The 18,865-nt window shown below is 34.1% G+C and overlaps 1 protein-coding gene across 2 annotated transcripts in view; it reads right to left on the bottom strand.

Annotated features, from left to right (window-relative positions):
• Positions 1-8,788, bottom strand: part of LOC140436891 (facilitated trehalose transporter Tret1-like) — a 132,270-nt gene extending 123,482 nt beyond the window's left edge. Inside the window, exon 1 of one of the 2 annotated variants that reach the window (XM_072526050.1) lies at positions 8,669-8,788. In XM_072526050.1, the coding sequence (XP_072382151.1) occupies positions 8,669-8,676 (8 nt within the window). In that variant the 5' untranslated portion in view covers positions 8,677-8,788. The remainder of the gene's footprint in view (positions 1-8,668) is intronic. The other variant, XM_072526051.1, reaches the window with a different exon arrangement.
• Positions 8,789-18,865: the final 10,077 nt, after the last annotated feature.

An 18,865-nucleotide genomic window follows, 5' to 3' on the forward strand; every position in this document is an offset into this window, starting at 1 on the left:
CCGCTTACCTCGCAGCTTTCGTCTTCCGGGTTTTCTTCTTCTTCCTCTATATTAAGTATCTGGTTAAAATATTCCGTCCATCGGTTTAGTACGTCTGTTCTTGTTGTTAAGAGATCGCCATTTAAACTTCTACATTGATTTGTGTTTGCCTTAAATTCTTTTCTGTTGATGTTAACTTTCTTATTTGTTGTATTCATTGGTTTTTTCAATTAAGATTTTAAGCGCATGTAGATGGTCGATTGTGCTGTATCCTTTCCTGAATCCGGCCTGTTCCACTGGTTGGTAGTTATCAAGTTTATAGTTTAGTCGGTTGTTTATTATTCTTGTGAAGGTTTTATATAGTTGTGACAAAAGGGAAATAGGACGGTAGTTGTTTAGGTCTGTTCGGTCTCCTTTCTAATGTATTAAGATTGTGTTGGCATTTCTCCATTGTTTAGGTATTTTACCTTCGAACAGACATATGTTGAACAGTATTTTTAGCATTTTTTTTATCGTGTCTCCTCCTTCTTTTAGCAGTTCCGCTAGTATTTTGTCCTCATCGGCCGCTTTATTTCTTTTCATGTCGTTTATGGATTTTTCGATTTCATCTTCAGTTATTTCTGGTAATATCTCTGAGCCAACATTTTGTATTTTCTTCGAGAGATTCTGTTTAGATGATAGTGGTGGGTCATTTTTAGAACTGTATAGGTCTGTGTAATATCATTCTGTGATTTTTACTATTTCTCCTAGATCTCTTTCTTCATTGTTTTTAGCTTTAAGCATGATTAGTTTTCTTTTTCCTATATTTGTCTTCATTGTTTTTAAACTTTTGTTCTCTATGATTTTCTTAATGCGATCTTCTTGGTATTTCTTTAAATCTTCCTTTATCTGTTTTCTTATGGTTTTGTTCAGTACGGTAAACTCCACTGTATTTCTTTTGTTATCATTTAGGAGTTGTCGTCGTTTTTTTTAGCATATCTTGTGATTTAGTGCTAATTTTTTGTTGTTTTCGCTTTTGTTTATTAGCAATCTTCAGGCCTGCTTCTAGTAGTTCTGTTGTTATTTTATCGTTTAATTCGTCTAGTTCCAAACCCTTTAGTTGTGTTATGTCACTTCTTTTTAGCTGGTTTATGTATTGCTCTTTGCGTTCTTTAAGAAGTTCTGTATCTATCTCTTTTTTAAATGGCTTGTATTTTTGTCTGTCTGTTGTGGCGTTAATTTTGATTTTGGCTCTAACAATTCTGTGATCACTTCCTACGGAAATCATGTTTATGACTGTAAAGTCTTGTACTATGTTCTTTTCTTTGGATAGGATGTAATCAATCTCATTTTTGTTGAACCATTGGGTGCGATCCACGTCCATTTTCTCTGTGGTTTTTTATTGTAAAAGGTATTCATCGCATATAGATCGTTCGTTTCCATATAGTTCATCAATGTTTCTCCTCTTTCGTTTCGTGTTCCATATCCAAAGTTGCCGATTTTATTTTCTGATTCTTCTGAAATGAAATGGGATATACTAGGATATCCCATTTCATCTTTTTCACTTCTTCTTCCAGTTCGGCTAGCTTTTCGTCTCTCATCAGTGATCTGACATTATAAGTTGCAATATTCAGTTTCGTTGCTTGTTTTCGTTGTTTCTGGCAATCTTCTAGAACCCAGGGATTCTTAGCACCCTCTGCTCTTTCCTCGATCCTACCATTGCCTTGGAAGGTGGGGGGGGGGGGGGTAGATTGGCCGTAAACTCACCACGCTGGCCAAACGGGTTGGTAAGTGTGTTTCAGCCGCCCACTCTGGGTCAGACGCTGCTGTTGTCGCAGTATCACAGCCGTTTAACTCATAATGTGGGTGACGCCTGTGAGTATCTGGAATTAAGCCTACAGAATTTTTACTTCCCATAGCCTTAATCCAGTAATGACATTACTGCTGGCTAATGTCATATCTTCAGTTGATCCGCGGGTACTTATTTGACAATACCTTATTCGTACCTGTCCTGCATATCTACAGGAACTTTCCCTATCAGCCATATGGGACGCGCCTTGTCGAGGTATCGGGTATATCATTGATATAATCGTAATAATGTTCGGTTTCAAGATTATTTTCTGTATAGTAATCTCTATTAGATTCTATAAATTCATCAGGGTATTCATTAAAAACATGAGCCCTTTGTTGGTAATTTTGTAAGTTTGGGTTTCTTTGCATGACAGATGGGCGATTTTGCATTTGACTTTGAGACATAAAAGTCGGTGTCTGTGGGTTTGGATTTTGTTGATTGGAAGAGTATTGGTTATATATATATATATATATATATATATATATATATATATATATATATATATATATATATATATATATATAAATAAGTTCGAATTATCGGGTAAAGTGGTCTGTAATGAAAATCTTTCGTTTTTCTAAATTACTCAATATTTCGCCATTTATTTAACAGCTTCTTCAGGAGTAAACTAAAACAATTTGAACATTACAAAAAATGGCGTACAAATACATTTTAAAACACTTACAGAATTTAAAAGATTTCGCAATAATATATATATATATATATATATATATATATATATATATATATATATATATATATATATATATATATATATATATATATATATATATATATATATATATATATATATGGCTATACGGCTTGTTGTTTTTACAGATGTTCGCTAATCTATCTGGTCCCATGTTCGTTCCAGTTTTTTTTTCTTGTTTTTATCCACGTTAATATTTTGAATTTTGCATTGTTCGCGTATGCTTCTGTTGGTTTGTCTGTCTCTTAATGATATGCCCGCTATTGATCTTAATACTTTCATTTCGATATTGTTGATTTGTTGTTTCGTCTTTCTTCTATCGGTCCTTGTCTCCGCTGCTTATGTTAGGATTGTTCTTACTGTTATCTTGTATACTTTCATTTTGCTTTCCGTGTCAGATATTTGTTTTTCCATATGGTTTCTCGGAGGCAACCACTTACTCTTGCCGCTTTTGATGCTTACCTTGTGGCCTCTGTTTTTATATCCCTGTCACAAGTGATCTGCACCTAGGTAATTGAATTTAATTACTTGTTCTACAATTTTAACGTCTATTTCTAGTTTGCATCTACGCGGCTCTTTACTGATCACTATACATTTAGTTTTTTCTACTGATATTCTCATATTAAGTTTGTTTGCTGTGATATTGAAGGTGTGGAGCTGCCTTTGTAGGTTATCTTCGTTATCAGCAATTAGTACTGCATCATCGGCATAGCATAGTATCGTGATTTTATGCGCTCTCATGTGGTATCCGTGTCGTTTTCTTACTCCGTGAATTATTTGATTCATCACCATATTGAATAACAATGGACTGAGCGAGTCTCCTTGGTGGATTCTTCCTTTTAGTTCTATGCATTCTGTTTCCCCTGTTGGCATTATAACTCTGGTCTTGTTGTTCTTGTTAATTTCATTAATTGTCCTTATTATCTGATGGTCTATTTGTTCAGCTTGTAATAAATTTAAGATGTCATTTCGCTTCACCCTGTCAAAAGCACTTTTTAAATCTACAAAGCACATGTATGCTGGTTTTCCATATTCAATAGACTTCTATATTATTTGTCTGTTAATAAAAATTGCGTCTATTGTGCTGCGGTTCTTCCGGAAGCCTTGTTGTTTATCTGCCATGTTCGATTTTTTCTCGATTCTATCTTTTATGATTGCCGTTAACAATTTTAATGTACTATTCATCAGCTAATGCCTCTATAATTTTCAGGATTTTTCGAGTCTCCCTTTTTAAGTATCGGTAGCAGGAGACTTTCCTTCCATTCCGCTGGTACTACTCCGGTATTTATTATATCGACGAATAATTTTAGGAGCTATTTGGATAGTGATGTTCCTCCATATTTTGGCAGTTTATTGTTTACCTTATCAGGTCCAGGTGCTTTTCTGGTTTTTAATTTTTTTATTCGTTCTTATAGTTCTTCTTCTGATATTAGTACTCTATCGTGAGTTTCGTTAATGATTATTTCTCTGTTCTCTTCTTCTCCTTCTCCATATAATTTCGTGAAATGCTCAGTCCATTGTTCCTCTGTAATGTTATCTATGCGTACAAATTCATTCATTTCTGTTTTTTGTCTCCTTATCATCTTCCACACCTTTTTTGGGATCCATAGAGGTCGTATTCCATATATTTAGTAAATTTCTCTCAGTGTTCTTTTTTGATGTTATCTATTTCTTGGTTTACTCTATTCCTGATTCTCACGTAGTCTTCTCGTGCCTCCGGTGTCTTCACTCCTTGTATGTTAGGAAAGCTTGTTTCTTTTCATTTGCTACTGCTTTTACCCTTTCGTCGTACCATGGCGTTTTGTATTCCTGTTTATTTCTGTTAACTTTTCTTTTACCTAAAGCTTCTTCCGCTGCTTGTAGGATACATTTTTTAATAATTTTCCAGGTTGCTTCTATATTCGCGAGAAGATTTCAGTACAGTGCTAATGAGAATCGACGTTGCCGCTTAGGCCGCTAGGCACGTTTATAGTCTGCTGGTGTGATACAGGACCGCGTTGGCCCTCCTGTACGATAACGTTTAATTTAACATGCAATCCTATTAGAAGTAAATGTAACATTATTTACATCTTCAAGATTTTGCAAATTACACAAAATTTAATAAAACTATTTTCTTTGAAATCTTTTTTACTAAATTATACAGGGTGTAACAACAGAACGGAGTCTACTAGGGAAACTGATACAAAAAAAAATTCGTAGATCCGTTGTGGCTACAAATTTAAATTGTTAATTTATATACCGACAGGATATATACCAACTTGGATCCATTATTACTATTAACAGTCTCAACAATTATTACAAAGAAAAGTGTGTATACACCAAAGAATAAAATTAAGCTAATAGAAGAATCAAAAATTTATGTAGCCTAAACGCTATCTAATGAATAAAGATAAGACTTACAATAACAGTGTCTAGTCTCTACGCCATTTCGGAAAAATGATCCTTACTCGAACTGCCGGTGTTGGCTGTGATAATCACCGGTAGGATATCCTCTTGTAGGTTGTCAGCTATCCACACTTCTTTTTCAATTCTGATAACATGCTGTATATAATTTTGCCACTGTTCAGCAGAGACATTGGCAAACGCTGCATGGATGAGTTGTTGCACACGATCTTTTTTAAAGCCAGTGTTTCGGACTGCAACGTAATGTTTAACTTGGCTCCAAACAATCTCGATTGGATTAAGCTCACAGTGATAGGGAGGCAATCGTAATACTTCTACTACGCCGTATTTCTCGACCAAAGTTTCGATGTTATACTTGTATATATCTGCATAACTGTTTGCTACATCCAATAGTTCTGACTTTAAATAATCTTCTTCATAAAACATATCCTTCTCTCGTAACCATTCTTGAATTTGATGTTTGTTCCAGGAGCTTCTTGGGAAATTTTGTTTGCATGAATGATATGGAGCATTATCCATTACTACCACATTTTTTTCTCCTTTTGGGAGGTTTGCGATTAGTTTATTTTCAAACCAGTCTTCGAAAGACTAATTTCGTCATGGTAGTCGCCTGAATGTGTATTTTTTGCTAAAAATACACATTCTGAATTTAGTAGAAAACCTCTATAAGATCCAACATGTAACCAGACAAATCTCGGACCTCTTTGTTTTGGATCATTTAGACCAGTAGTCAAGCCTTTTAAAAATGCATCCTTATTACTGGTTATAGTTGAATCCATCCATACCTGATTTACTATATGTCCGATATTTACCCAACTTTCATCCAAATAGAAAATATTGTATCCTTGATTTCGATAATTCTGTATTTTTCTAAGAAATTTATGCCTCCAATTTATTATGTCAGGACGTTCCATCATTACTGCTTTCCTTCTACTTTTTTTATAAACAAACCCCATCTCTCGCAATAGTCGATATAGAGTACTTTTGGCAAATTTAGGCAATTGTTCGTGTAAGTCAACGGTATCGAGGATAGCTTTGATTGTGGGAGGTATGTTCTTTAAGAAAAATTCCATGTGATGTGAACAAGTCTTCTCAATTGGCTCCTGATATTCTCATCGTAGGTAAACTCCCGATTGGTTTTCTTCCTGGTCCGTTTACGTGGGTTTTTTAGAATTTTGGGTAAGTCTCCATTATGATCCAATCCTTCCTGACAAATTTTCCAGACTGTCCTATCGCTAACACCCAGCGCTGTACTTGTCGTAGAAACAATTTGTGTTTGAGTCAGATCGGAATTTGTTTTTGTTGTATATATCAACATATTCAAAATAATTTGTCGCGCATATAAATTTAAGATTTGTTCTTGTTTTATCACCTCTAAATATTCCATGTTTTTGGCACAGTACATAAAAAAAGTTTAAAAATAAATTGCACTTATTTTTTGACAAGTTAACGTACCGTCTCGAATGCACACACAAAACAGTAAAACCGTTTCTACAAACTGCAAAACTGCTATAGATATACGCACTCGTATAACAATTAGTAGATACTATTATCAGGAAAATTCTAAATAGGTATTTAATTACAACAATACCGAGCTTCTACATGGTTAAACCATTTCTACAAACGCCCATTAGTCAGTAAGTTATTCTACGAATTCTACGACTTTCAGACATATTAAAATTCAGACATATTAAACATTTTAAAGCAGAAGACATCAAAATGATTTTACAACATTTATGAGTTGCAAGGATTTTATTAAAAGATAGTTCATTCGATTATATGAAATCAACTTTAACTTAAAAATATCAGTTACAAAAATCATAGCATGTGATTAGAGTTTCAGGTTAAATCTTCGTATTTTGTGCTAAGGTATCTTTAGTTACTATATGGATAACTGTATAAATAATACTAAAATATAAATGATGTATCCTCGATATGCTTTGACTTATCTACTAATCGTGGCATTTTCTTTCTATTCATTTCAATTCTATTCAAAAGGTCTTCAACATCCATTTCCGTAAATATGACAACAAGAGATGTAAGAAATTTTCTATCCTTCAAATACAACAGTGCTCAACAATTGATAAGGATCGAAGTAATATTTTACTCCAGAAATAGCCGATGTTTGTAAAAATTTAATATAATTAAAGTAATATTAATGCCCCGACTTTATTATCAAATTTAAACGAAATAAAATTAATTTTGCCAGTATGGCCATTTTTTACTAGGGTCAGCAAAAAGTTGAATATTAAAGTCGTCTATTTTCATTTATTCTATTCAAGTCATCATACTAGGATCTCAACAAACTTTTAAAATATTTGAAATCATAAATATGATCCTTATCAATCGTCGTCGTCCTTATTACGACGACGTCCGAATATTTTCTGGAACAGTCATTAGGGCAAATCAGTGAATGTTAGTGCAAAATTGCAAGTGCTCCGTGTATAAGGGAGCGTTAAGTTCGAAGCCGGCTCTGCCACGTTGAGGCCGACGATGAACTAAGAATACTAAGCTTTCTGAGTAGTCTAGATCTGTTGGGCTAAACACCTAGGTACACAAAAGATCTTTCAGGTCGCAGTGATAAAAAGTGTAGATGTCAGATGATCTCTTTGAAATCTATAAATCACAAAAATCTTCAAGTGGCAAAAGAAACGAAAATAAAATTATATTTACAAATACAAATCTAATATGTGGGTATTAAGAAAAGCTGAAGTAGAACTTTTGAAGAAATAAGAGCTAAAAATACTAAGAACAATTAATGACGTAATTTATATGGAAATATGGTGAAAAAGTGGAACAAAGGAATATAAATTCTATACGACGATGTAAAGATCACAAGATTTAAACAGTAAAAAAGAGTCAATTGGTTTGACCACCTACAAACAATGGGAAGTGGTAAATTCTGAAATTAGTTTTACATAACTAATGCCGAAGATTATGAAAAAAGGAGTACCTAATAATTTTAAAGAAACTATAATAATAAGTATGAATGTAAAATAAAATAAAATAAATTGGAACTTATAAGATATATTTTCTTTTTTTAATTACTATGCAATTTGTATTTTTTTTTTGTTTAGAATGCCTGTATATATGCCTTAAACGTCCTGGAGTCAAACTAATGACAAACACAAAGCACTATGATTAAAATATAGGTCCGTAAGATCTTAGTTTTGCTAACTTTGAATTATTATTTAATTTCCAACGATTGCGGAAAGCTCCAATCGTTTTCCCGCTTACTATTGTCACTGTTATTGGTTAAGCTTAGAGCTATAACTTTTCTACAATCATATTTTATCTTTAAGAAGCACCTAATTAATAATCATTAAATGTATTTTGCTTTTAAACCACTACTCATCTTCAGATAATGGGTTTTTATTGTCCATAATTTGTATAATTTTCGTTATACTTAGTGTAGTACTTTAACTTAACATAATTTATTTAGATATTCTTTGCCACAATACAGCATAGTCTGAAAAATGAATAAACTGTACTTACTGTTAAACTGAAAGATAACAAAAGAACTAATACAAATTACAAATTTAAATAATTTCGATTAAAAAATCTCTCTATAAATATCTCTTATAAAAAGTGTCCTAATAGTATAAAAAAAATGTATTTAAAGATTACTGAACAAGCAAAAGTTGTACAAAAGTAAAATTCCATAAAAGATTTAAATGATAAAATAAGAATATCTTCTAACGTACTAATAGAGTCGATATTGTTTTAAAAGATATTGAACTCACCCCTTCATATTTGTGTGTTCCGATCCGGCTGTTAGTGACTACAATTCAATTGTTTTCCACGCACTTTCAACTTCACCGGTTAAATATCGCCATTGACAGCACTGGCACTGAAGAATATTATCAGTAAGTAACACTGAAAATCAAGACATAAATTCCACGGCTTCTCCTTCTTCAAGACCTACACTCTCCATAACGTGCCTACGAGGGAATGCTAAAACAGTGAAGGCATTTAAAATGACAATATTATTATCATGAAAAAATGTTAAACGCAGCACAGTTAAAAAAAGTTAATTAAGTAATAAATAATTATAATTCAAATTGAGGAGATAATATTTTATTTTTTGATAGACTTTTAAAATTGCAAACAAATAACCTGAGAAATATTTACTGATGTGATATGATCTCTAATATCTAATTAATTAACTTTTGAAAATAAAAACTTCTGATTCTTCAAGACTAGAAGTTACCCATAATTAATTTTTGACTGTTGTCGTGTAATGTTGCATTGTTGTTAAAACTGAAAAAGCAACGGTAGGGAATTGTTTCTTTCTGATGTTTCCTCTGCAACTGCGAAAGGCATTATCAAAAGCTATGCAGCAAGGATCAAAGCTATTTTCCGCTAACTGAGAATATGAATAAAGGAATGTTTTTTTTTTTTGTTGATTATGCCTTGAGATTTAGTGTTTGATTTTTGGCAATCAACACCTAGTTTAGGCGTTTGCTCATCTTCAGGGTATGTTTTTGTGGTAAAAAATTCAAATTATAAAAAAAATATTGAGATTAATTTCGTTAGGATTTTAAAACAAGGTTTTTTTAAGTTCTTCATGCTTCGGTTTTTCTGCTGTGTACGTTATTATTGTTCTTATCTCGGGTTGATGCTTGATTACTCGAACTTTGCTGGGTGCTTTCTGTCAATAATACGATGTAGAAAGTTTTGTTCCTGATACTCCACGTACGTCTGAAACACTATTTTGACAATATCATTAAATCCTACTAAATAAGTTTATTGAAAAACAGATCTATTGCTGATCACATATCATCCATCAGACAAATATTGGAAAAAATGACGAAAATTGCTGGTGCTTACTGAAAATTATTCTATTTCTTACTAAATTACTATTTTTTATTATTGTTTCCAAAATTAAATTAAACAAAGTTGTTGATGGTGGGTCTCCTCGCCTAAACCTCGTTTGAATTAAAAAAATAACAGTTTGTATGAATTGATTTTCAAGCAAAAATTTAATCGGTTGTACATCTGTTGATCTTAACATCCTTTAGAAATTCTTCCAATAAAGTTTCCGCTCACTCATTTAATATAATTCCCAAAATGTTGCTAAATACTTTATATCAAGTGCCAAGCATAGCAATTCGGACAGAACATGATCAGACTCAGAAGAATTCCTTCTTCCGATTTTATATACGTACCCTTGCTTTGATAATCATTTGTTGTCTTCTTTACTACCTGGTAGAAATACATAATTTCTTTGTTTCGCAACTTCTCTTCGGTATCTCCTATTGAGCAAACAGCGTTCAGACCTAACCGCAGCGGCACAGATGAGATCCTATCCCTAACAACACATATTAAAGCATCAAAGAAAGCAAAAAACATCCGTTGCTTTCATTGACCCCTCAGCTGCAAACGATGCTGTCCCTGAAGACAGGGACTAATCTGAAAACTAATCCATGCCATCCCGTGTCAAAAGGTAAATAAACTCATTGAAAGCATGCTCACCGACAGACCTTTTCAAGTCATAATGGGCAATTTTAAAAGTGTCAAAATGAAGCTCAGCAATGGGCTGTAACAGGGATCGGTTTTGGCACCCTTACTGTTTAATTTATACATCGCAAACCTACCGGGGATAACTTCGCAGAAATTTGGCTACGCTGACAATTGGGCCATTGCAGCAAGACATAATAACATGCATACTACAGAAACAATACTAACGGACGACCTTGCCGTTATGGGAGAATACTTTCGCAAATAAAGGCTACGGCCCAATGTAACGAAAACCTCAGTGTGCTGTTTCCATCTAAATAATGCCCAAGCCAACAAAAAACTCTCCGTTCCCTTTGAAAACCGACTGCTCACTTATAACTCAACACCAAAATATCTTGGATTGACTCTGGACGGAACATTAAGATTTAAACAACACCTACAAAGAACAGTAAAACTGAAAAAGATAAATAATATAGTCCAAAAGCTATGTGGTACTACATGGGGGTCCTCAGCTTCCGTACTCAGATCATCTGCTCTCGGACTTGTATACTTGGTGGCTGAATATGCTTCCCCGGTATGGCTCAATAGCAAACACACAAAGATTATTGACACCCAATTAAACCAGACAATGCGAATGATCTCAGGTACAATTAGACCAACACCGAACTATTGGCTTCCCATTCTGAGTCACATTCCACCGCCGAAACTGCGAAGAAGTCATTCTCTTCTCAGACAATATCGAAAAATCAAGGCTAACCATCAACTACCCAGTCACCGTGATAAGCTTGATATCAAAATAAACAGACTGCGCTCCAAGTATCCTCCATTTCTAAGAGCCAACTGCCTACATCAGGAACATTACAACCTCAAAAAGGCTTAGAGAAGAAAATGGGAGAGCAATAGGAGAGTGCCACAGGAAGCACACCAAATGGCCTGTATTGATCAGAAACCGCCAGGCTTTGAACTGACCCGCAATACATGGACAACGCTAAACAGAATAAAAACAAGCAGCGGTAGATGTGCTGACAGCTTATATAGATGGGGAAAAGCCCTTACTCCTGAGTGTGACTGTGATGCGCAGCGGCAGACCGTCAGTCACATTGTTGAAGAATACCTCCGAAGACGATTCCCTGGGATGAGTTCCTGAATGCGACCGAAAATTTGTTACATTATATTAATAATACATTAGACGTTCGGTTGTAATACTTCATATAACGTTTTATATTGATTTTTTTAATTATGGGTTCTTATTGTATGCCATACGATAAATAAATCTTCTGTATCTTCGATTTTTGTTTCATTGTAATGCTTTTTAGGGCTCTGCATCTTTTTTTAAACTTACTTAGTTTTTCTTTGTACTCCTATGCGTGGGCTTCATTAGGATTACATTGACAATAAACGTTTTGCTTTATACTTTCCTCTTGCTACATTCTTCTTTGAACCACACATTTTTTTATAGTATGGTTATGAGAGATCGGGACAGGGTCCATTTATAACCCCTAAAAAGGGGTCCATTTTATCACCCACATCATACGAAATGATGAAATGGCCTTTCTGGATCCCAGGCTGCTAATGACTCCTATATCTGCAACAATCAGCAGGACCTCCAAGTCTGAGCCCTTCCTGCCGTTACTTACAGAAAGCCATAAGTATCTTTAATGGTAACTCTCTCATTTGTCTCGGTTGCATAAAGACCACACCCAGAATCCGCCATCTTTGTTAGGTCAGTACCGAGTAAGTTTCCTCCGACCCTTGTCCTCTGTTCTGTCTGTCTCATACCTTCACAACTGGCTCAAGAGTCCTGGAACCTCCGAAGAAGAAGCTCTTTGAGACTACCCCGACCAGTACTGAAGGACACTCCAATCATAGGTTCGGGTCCCACCGGCAGAGTGAATAAGCCCTGTCTTGCCAGGACGTTAGCCTGTTTATTCTATTCCATGCCTGTGTTCCGGTACCCATACCAAGTTAACCCTATTGGACCGCACAACATCAGCAAGTGCTTTTTTGCACTTAAAAACCAGCTTAGACTTGACTTTAAGCGCTTCCAAGCCCTTAGCGCTGTTTGACTGTTAGAGCAAGCAGAGATGATCATGACTGAGCAAGTCCTATTTCTTATTTTCTGAGCACATTATTATTAAAATATTTTAAAAATGTTTTCCAAAGGATTACAAATCTCCAAAACGTTTTCGATCCAGTCGAACCATAATCAGTGCAAAATCATTAAAAGTAGTTGAATCTAATCTATACAAATGCAGAAACCCTTTTTTACGTAAAAATCATTGTAAATTATAATATAATAATATCACTAGGTCGATGTTATAAGATTCAACATGAAGGGAGAATACATCTTCCCTGATGAAAAGGGTGTACAACTTAGTCTTATTAATGGTAACAGCCGACTGATCAGTTGGCTATGCAAAGTTTTTTTATAGTAAATGTATTTTAATGATAGTAACTTTTGGTACCCTACTGTGCTCACACACAGACTAATAATGACATACGCGGCAGAAACAAGACCTGACAAGGAGAGAACAAAAAGGATGTTAGAAACAGCAGAGATGAAAACACTTAGAAAAATTGATGGTAAGACACTATGGGACAGAGCTAGAAGTACAGATATACGACATAGATGCAAGGTGGAGAACATCAAAAACTAGGTAAGAAATAAAAGAGTAGAATGGAACGATCATATAAGCCGAATGACAACAAATATAGTAGTAAAGACGGCAAGAGACGGTTCCCCAATAGGAAGACGATCAGTAGGAAGACCACGCAAACGATGGAATGACAACTTACTGGAGGCACATTGAAAAACAGACAGAGTCATGTCTATATAAAAAGAAGAAGAAGAAGACTGTGCTCACAGACTAGTCAGTGGTATATAATAAGCAGGGTCTCATGCTAGGTACGAGTCATACACTAACTAAATATCAAAAAGCGGTACGATCTCCGGAGCTTGCGACAAGTTACGAAAATTTTTGTGCGATCTGAAGCAAACTAGGTAACTTATATCAAATATTTCACGAGACCTAAATATTTTTAATACCGTCAGTTTTTCGGGAATGAATTATTCCCTTTGAGGAAGTAAGAGCTGTATGGCTTAAATCAGGATATTAATAATAAATAAAGGTCATAAATAATATTTTTTTCCAATATTTATAATAACGCTGTCGATCATTACTTAATGAAAATTTTCCTAAATTTAAATTAGAACAGCTTTTACTTCCTCATTGTGATACTTACAGCTGAAACCTTTGACGTCAGTATTCACCTTATCTAGACATGTTTAACTTATTTTAAGTCTGGCAGTTATATTTATACCAATTAATAATGTGTATTTCCACTTGATTTAAAATTTTGTTATATAAAGCGCCATATAAGAACGAATATTATGTTACACGGCAAAGAAAATTTATTCCAATATGTAAACCGAAAGGTACTACATAGTCTTGGACAATATTCGTAATGTACAGATATGTAGTTAAAGTTTTGCTAGAGTTCGGTTTAAAAATTGCATATATAAAAACGTATAGATCGTAAGTGTTTACAATGATTTAGCTCTCTTTGTGCCGTGTGCTGCTCACTCTTTAAATTTGATTGTCCAAAATGCAGGAGATTGTTATTTGGAAGCAACATCTTTTTTTATGTTGGTACAAGCTATCTACAATTTTTTTCCGTGTCAACAAACAGGTGGGAGTTATTGCCTCGTGCAATAAACGATTCGCCTATGTCGGGGCAGACACTGTTACCTAAAAGAGTGAATACAACCCGTTGGTATTCTCGTTTTGATGTTGTAAAAGCGTTAAAAAGCAATTACGGTTTTATTAAAATATGTTTGATTGAAATTTCAACGGATATAAATAAAAAAAAATGTAAGAGTTGAAGCAGCTTCTCTATCGGAAAAACTTGATTTGTTGGAGAATGGAATAATTTTCTGGCTTGACGTTTTACAAAGGGTTAATGAGATTAATAAAGCAGCACAAAAGGAAAATATGGATTTAAGCACAATCGCTCATCTGTTATCATCTTAAGCAGATTTCTTACGTGATCGTTTTGAGCACTACGAGGCCTTAGGAATGTTGTTAACAAGGAACGAAAATTATGCTGAGAAGAGGATTATCAAAATAAATTGCAATTAGGAAAAAAGAATTCGGATGTAAATTTAAGCCAAAAAGAAAAATTGCGAACACAATGTTATGTTTTTATAATAGACAATCTTAAGTCGGAGATTATTCGCCGATCTGATGGTTATAAATCTTGTTCAAGAGCATTTGAATTTTTAATTAAACTAAAAACTACGGAAGATGAAGATATTTTTAGATCGGCAACCGAATTACAACAAAAATACAAGGAGGATTTGGACGAGTATTTTCCCCAAGAATGTGTTCATTTAAAGCATTTGTTAACATCTCTTCCCCAATTAAAAATAGAAGCTCCTTCAGAATTGGTACAGTTTTTATACGAAAATAACTTAATATCTTAAATAATTATATCTTAATAATCTTAATATCCATAAAAAGGGTAAAGACCTACTTAAGAAATGCAATTTCTCCAGAAAATTTGAACTTCTTAGCAGTTTTATCCATTAACGAGAACCTGCTAAATGAATTAAATATAAATGATATCATCGAAAATTTCGCTTCAGTAAAAGCAATAAAACAAGCTTCTCAATAGTACAGGTATTTGATTACCTGTCTCATGTTACCCGTTTGAATGTTATTAGGTACATTTTTATTTAACTTTTTGAAGTAATTACTATTTAAATGGGAATAAGCCACAATTAAAGGTTAAAGTAAGTTTATTGACGTTTTAATTTCCACTTCGGAAATAATAGTAATTACTTTAAAATGCCATAAGAAAATAGCTTCAGAACAATATTACTTTTTGAAGTTCTCTCTTAATTATTTTCTTGTATTTTGTTAGTATTTATTTAAGTTTGAAACCAAAAAAGTTGTAGCTGTTTTCCTTATTTTATTAAACTTGTATTCAAAATATGTTTTGTTGAATTGAAATAAAGTTAAGAAATATTTTTGAGCCTGGGCGCGGCATCCGTATCAGCACCGCGTTGTTGCGTTCTTTTAACTTTAATATAGTTAGTAGACAACTCAACACGCACCACCACTCATCATTAACAGGGTAAATTTTCTTTGGGTCCCAAGCTTCCGTTCTATAGGATAAATACAGAGAACATATAGCGTCTCAGCAGTCATCTTTTTAAATTTATTGTGATCTTCTGGTTTTTGATTTTCTCTGAAATTTATCAGTTGTATACGGGCCATTGATTGGTTTATTGTACAACCAATTCATTTATTGTACATATTCCATTACCTATTATAGAAGTTTTCGGGACTTCGACAGACCTGCTATATATAAGCAATCTGGCAACAGTCGATAGACTTCTATCGAAACAGTATGTTTCGAAAGCTGCCTTACTAAGCTGATCCTGCATGCAGCAAGCTGCCACGCAGCTAGACTCATTAATTATATTATTCGAATAAAAGGATTTAACAGGGCCACACTCTTCTCGCCTAGAGGTCGATCAGGGTCGATAATTTTTATTGACAACCTAAGATAGACCTCGATGGTGTAGGTATAAAAATTTAGGAAAAATATGAGTAAAATAAAGATGATTTTTAAAAACTGAAAGTGAATTTGTAAAAATTCTTGCATTTTCGTAATCAACCTGTTGTAAATATTCTAATGCTTTTTGTATTGCTATAGCTTCAGCTGTAAACATAGATGTGTTTATGTAACTTGAATTTTTTTTGTTTCTGATTGGATATTACAAACGCGCAACCTGTTCCTTCAGCATTTTTTGACCCACTGGTATAAATTGCGTGGAAATTTTCGTGTTGCGCAAAAATTTGGCGTATAACCATCGAGTTAGAAATCTATGGAGAAGCTATGAGCATATTAACGTGTGTATTAAAAACGGCGTAGGTAGGCGTGGCTAACGGTGATACCAATATGGTGGTAGGATCATGACCGGACTCTTTAATCATAATCTACAAAGTGCAATACATTTTTAATAAACTATGATTTATTTATCCCGCGGTAAACACTAAAAACACGATATATTATACATAAAGATAAATTAATACAGTCAAATACTATTAATTTATTCTCTGAAGTACGGGCCATTACTTTGTTTACATATTTGTATACTAACCTGTAGAAAGTTATTCCTGAGGATTTTTTATAACATTGCTTCTGCCACTGCAACTACGTTGAGAACAAGAAACCATTATTATGCACTATCACAATATATTATTACAGTTTCTATAAAAGTATTATAAAACTAAACATATTCGAAAAATAACAAACGTAAACAAACATATACGATCTGTCAAAAGTGTCAAAACAATATTGCCGAAGTGTGGTCGTTTTTAGTCACGTGATGCCCTCTCCATAGACTAACTCTAACTCGATGCGTATAACTGTACTATTATATGATGCTAATTCAGAGTAGTCAGGAATCTTTACAGCATATAGAGCAAAGTAGCTGAAGTAGTCGATTACTTTTTGTGTTGTTTGTTGTGGTGCCACTTTTCTTAGTCCTTCGAGTAGATATAGTAGGGGTCTTTGAGCGCAACCCCTAAATCGCAATCCTTAAAATCGCAACCCCCGGTTGTTACTGCCAAACGGCTTAACGTAGGATGACGTGTGACGTATAGCCTATAGCTTCTCTCTCGAAACAATGTATGAAAGGCGAGGTGACGCTGTCACATGATTAATCAAAGAACGTATACCATTCTTCCAGTATGAACAAACCAACAAACATCATCTGTATAATCTTCTCTGATTGAGTACTACTATAATACACGGATCTTCACTTAACGTACAGAACTCATCAAAAAAAAGCTTCTCTCTCCATATCTCGAAACAATTCATATGTCATTGAAATGGATAAAACGTACAGCAGCGGCTATCGCTGAAAAATAAACGAATAGGAACGTATACCATTCTTAAAATATGACCAAACTAACAATCGTCGACTATATAATCTTCTCTGACCGATCGTTACAATATACGAATCATCATAATTCAACAAGGTTCTGACCTCTGCACACTAAACTCCCATGATTGATCACTACTATATATGGATCTCCTTCCAATCATACACCTGCTCTTTACAAAGAGGTATGGCTGTATGGTTACACGATAAAACGTATCCTACTTGATATAGATATCATCTGATTGATCACTACTTAACATGAATCTTATTCGCACAGTATGACCAACTAACATATATTACTTAATGTAGATATCAGCCATATAATTACTGCACTACAAGGGTTTCATCTGAATGTTCAAAACTATACATGAGTCTCCTCTGAACGCTCATTTATTTACGGTCTCCCACAGAGTGGTACATTATTAATTCTCAATGTTAATGTGATTAAACATCCACTGCTGGACATAGGTCTTCCACAGAGACAATGTAAAACGTTACATGAAGGATTCTAAAAGAACATCTAATGTATTAATAATATAATGTACAACATTTTCGATAAAATTTAATTTATTGTAAAACGACAGACCGTCCGGCACATTGTTGAAAAATGCCCCCGAAGGCGATTCCCTGGAGTTTTCGATGAGTTCCTGAATGCGACCGAAAATAGCAGACGTATGTAAGATGCAATATAACGCATAGCAGACGTATAGCAGACGTATATCAGACGTACAACAGACGTATACCAGAAGCATATCAGACGTATATCAGACGCAAGCTCTGACAGAACAATCACTAATGAAAATCTGTCAGAAAAAACAAACTTTGACAGAGTAAGAAAAACTACTATACACAACTCACCAATATGATTATTGATATACGATATCGTTTTGTTGCATACTATATTTTATCTACAACAATTACCATTGCACAATGATATTCAGATATAATCCAATAATGAGGAGGCCAAACTAAAGTATGTATACCATTCTTCTAGTAAGGCCAAACAACTAACGTATATTACTCGACATAGATATAATCTCCAACAAACGTTCTCTACAAGACACATCTGAACGACCACTACTATACACAAATCTCTACTGAACGTACAATTCGACAAGAGTCTTCGCTGAACGCTCACTAATACACACATATCTCATCTGAACGTACAATTAGCGAAGAGTCTTATCTAAACATCCACTACTATACATAAATCTTCAATATGACTATTTTTCGATTTGTTGCATACTATATTTTAGCTACAACAACTACCACTTTAGATATAATCCAATTATGACAAAGACTAAACAACGAATGGTTACCATACATAAATGATGTTCAAATCAACTAACGTACCAAACCGCATTACATTATATCTTCGTTGTTATTTATATGATTTTGACGCACAAGACGTTAAACGAAAGGCGAAGGGAAAGCGTAAATATTTGCATACAATAGTTTATCTACGACGAGCAAGTAATTGACTGTTTTAAAGTGGATAATGAATATTGGTTTCTGTAAGAATATA

The sequence above is a fragment of the Diabrotica undecimpunctata genome, chromosome 3, assembly GCF_040954645.1.
Source record: "Diabrotica undecimpunctata isolate CICGRU chromosome 3, icDiaUnde3, whole genome shotgun sequence".
NCBI classification, from domain to species: Eukaryota; Metazoa; Arthropoda; class Insecta; order Coleoptera; family Chrysomelidae; genus Diabrotica; species Diabrotica undecimpunctata.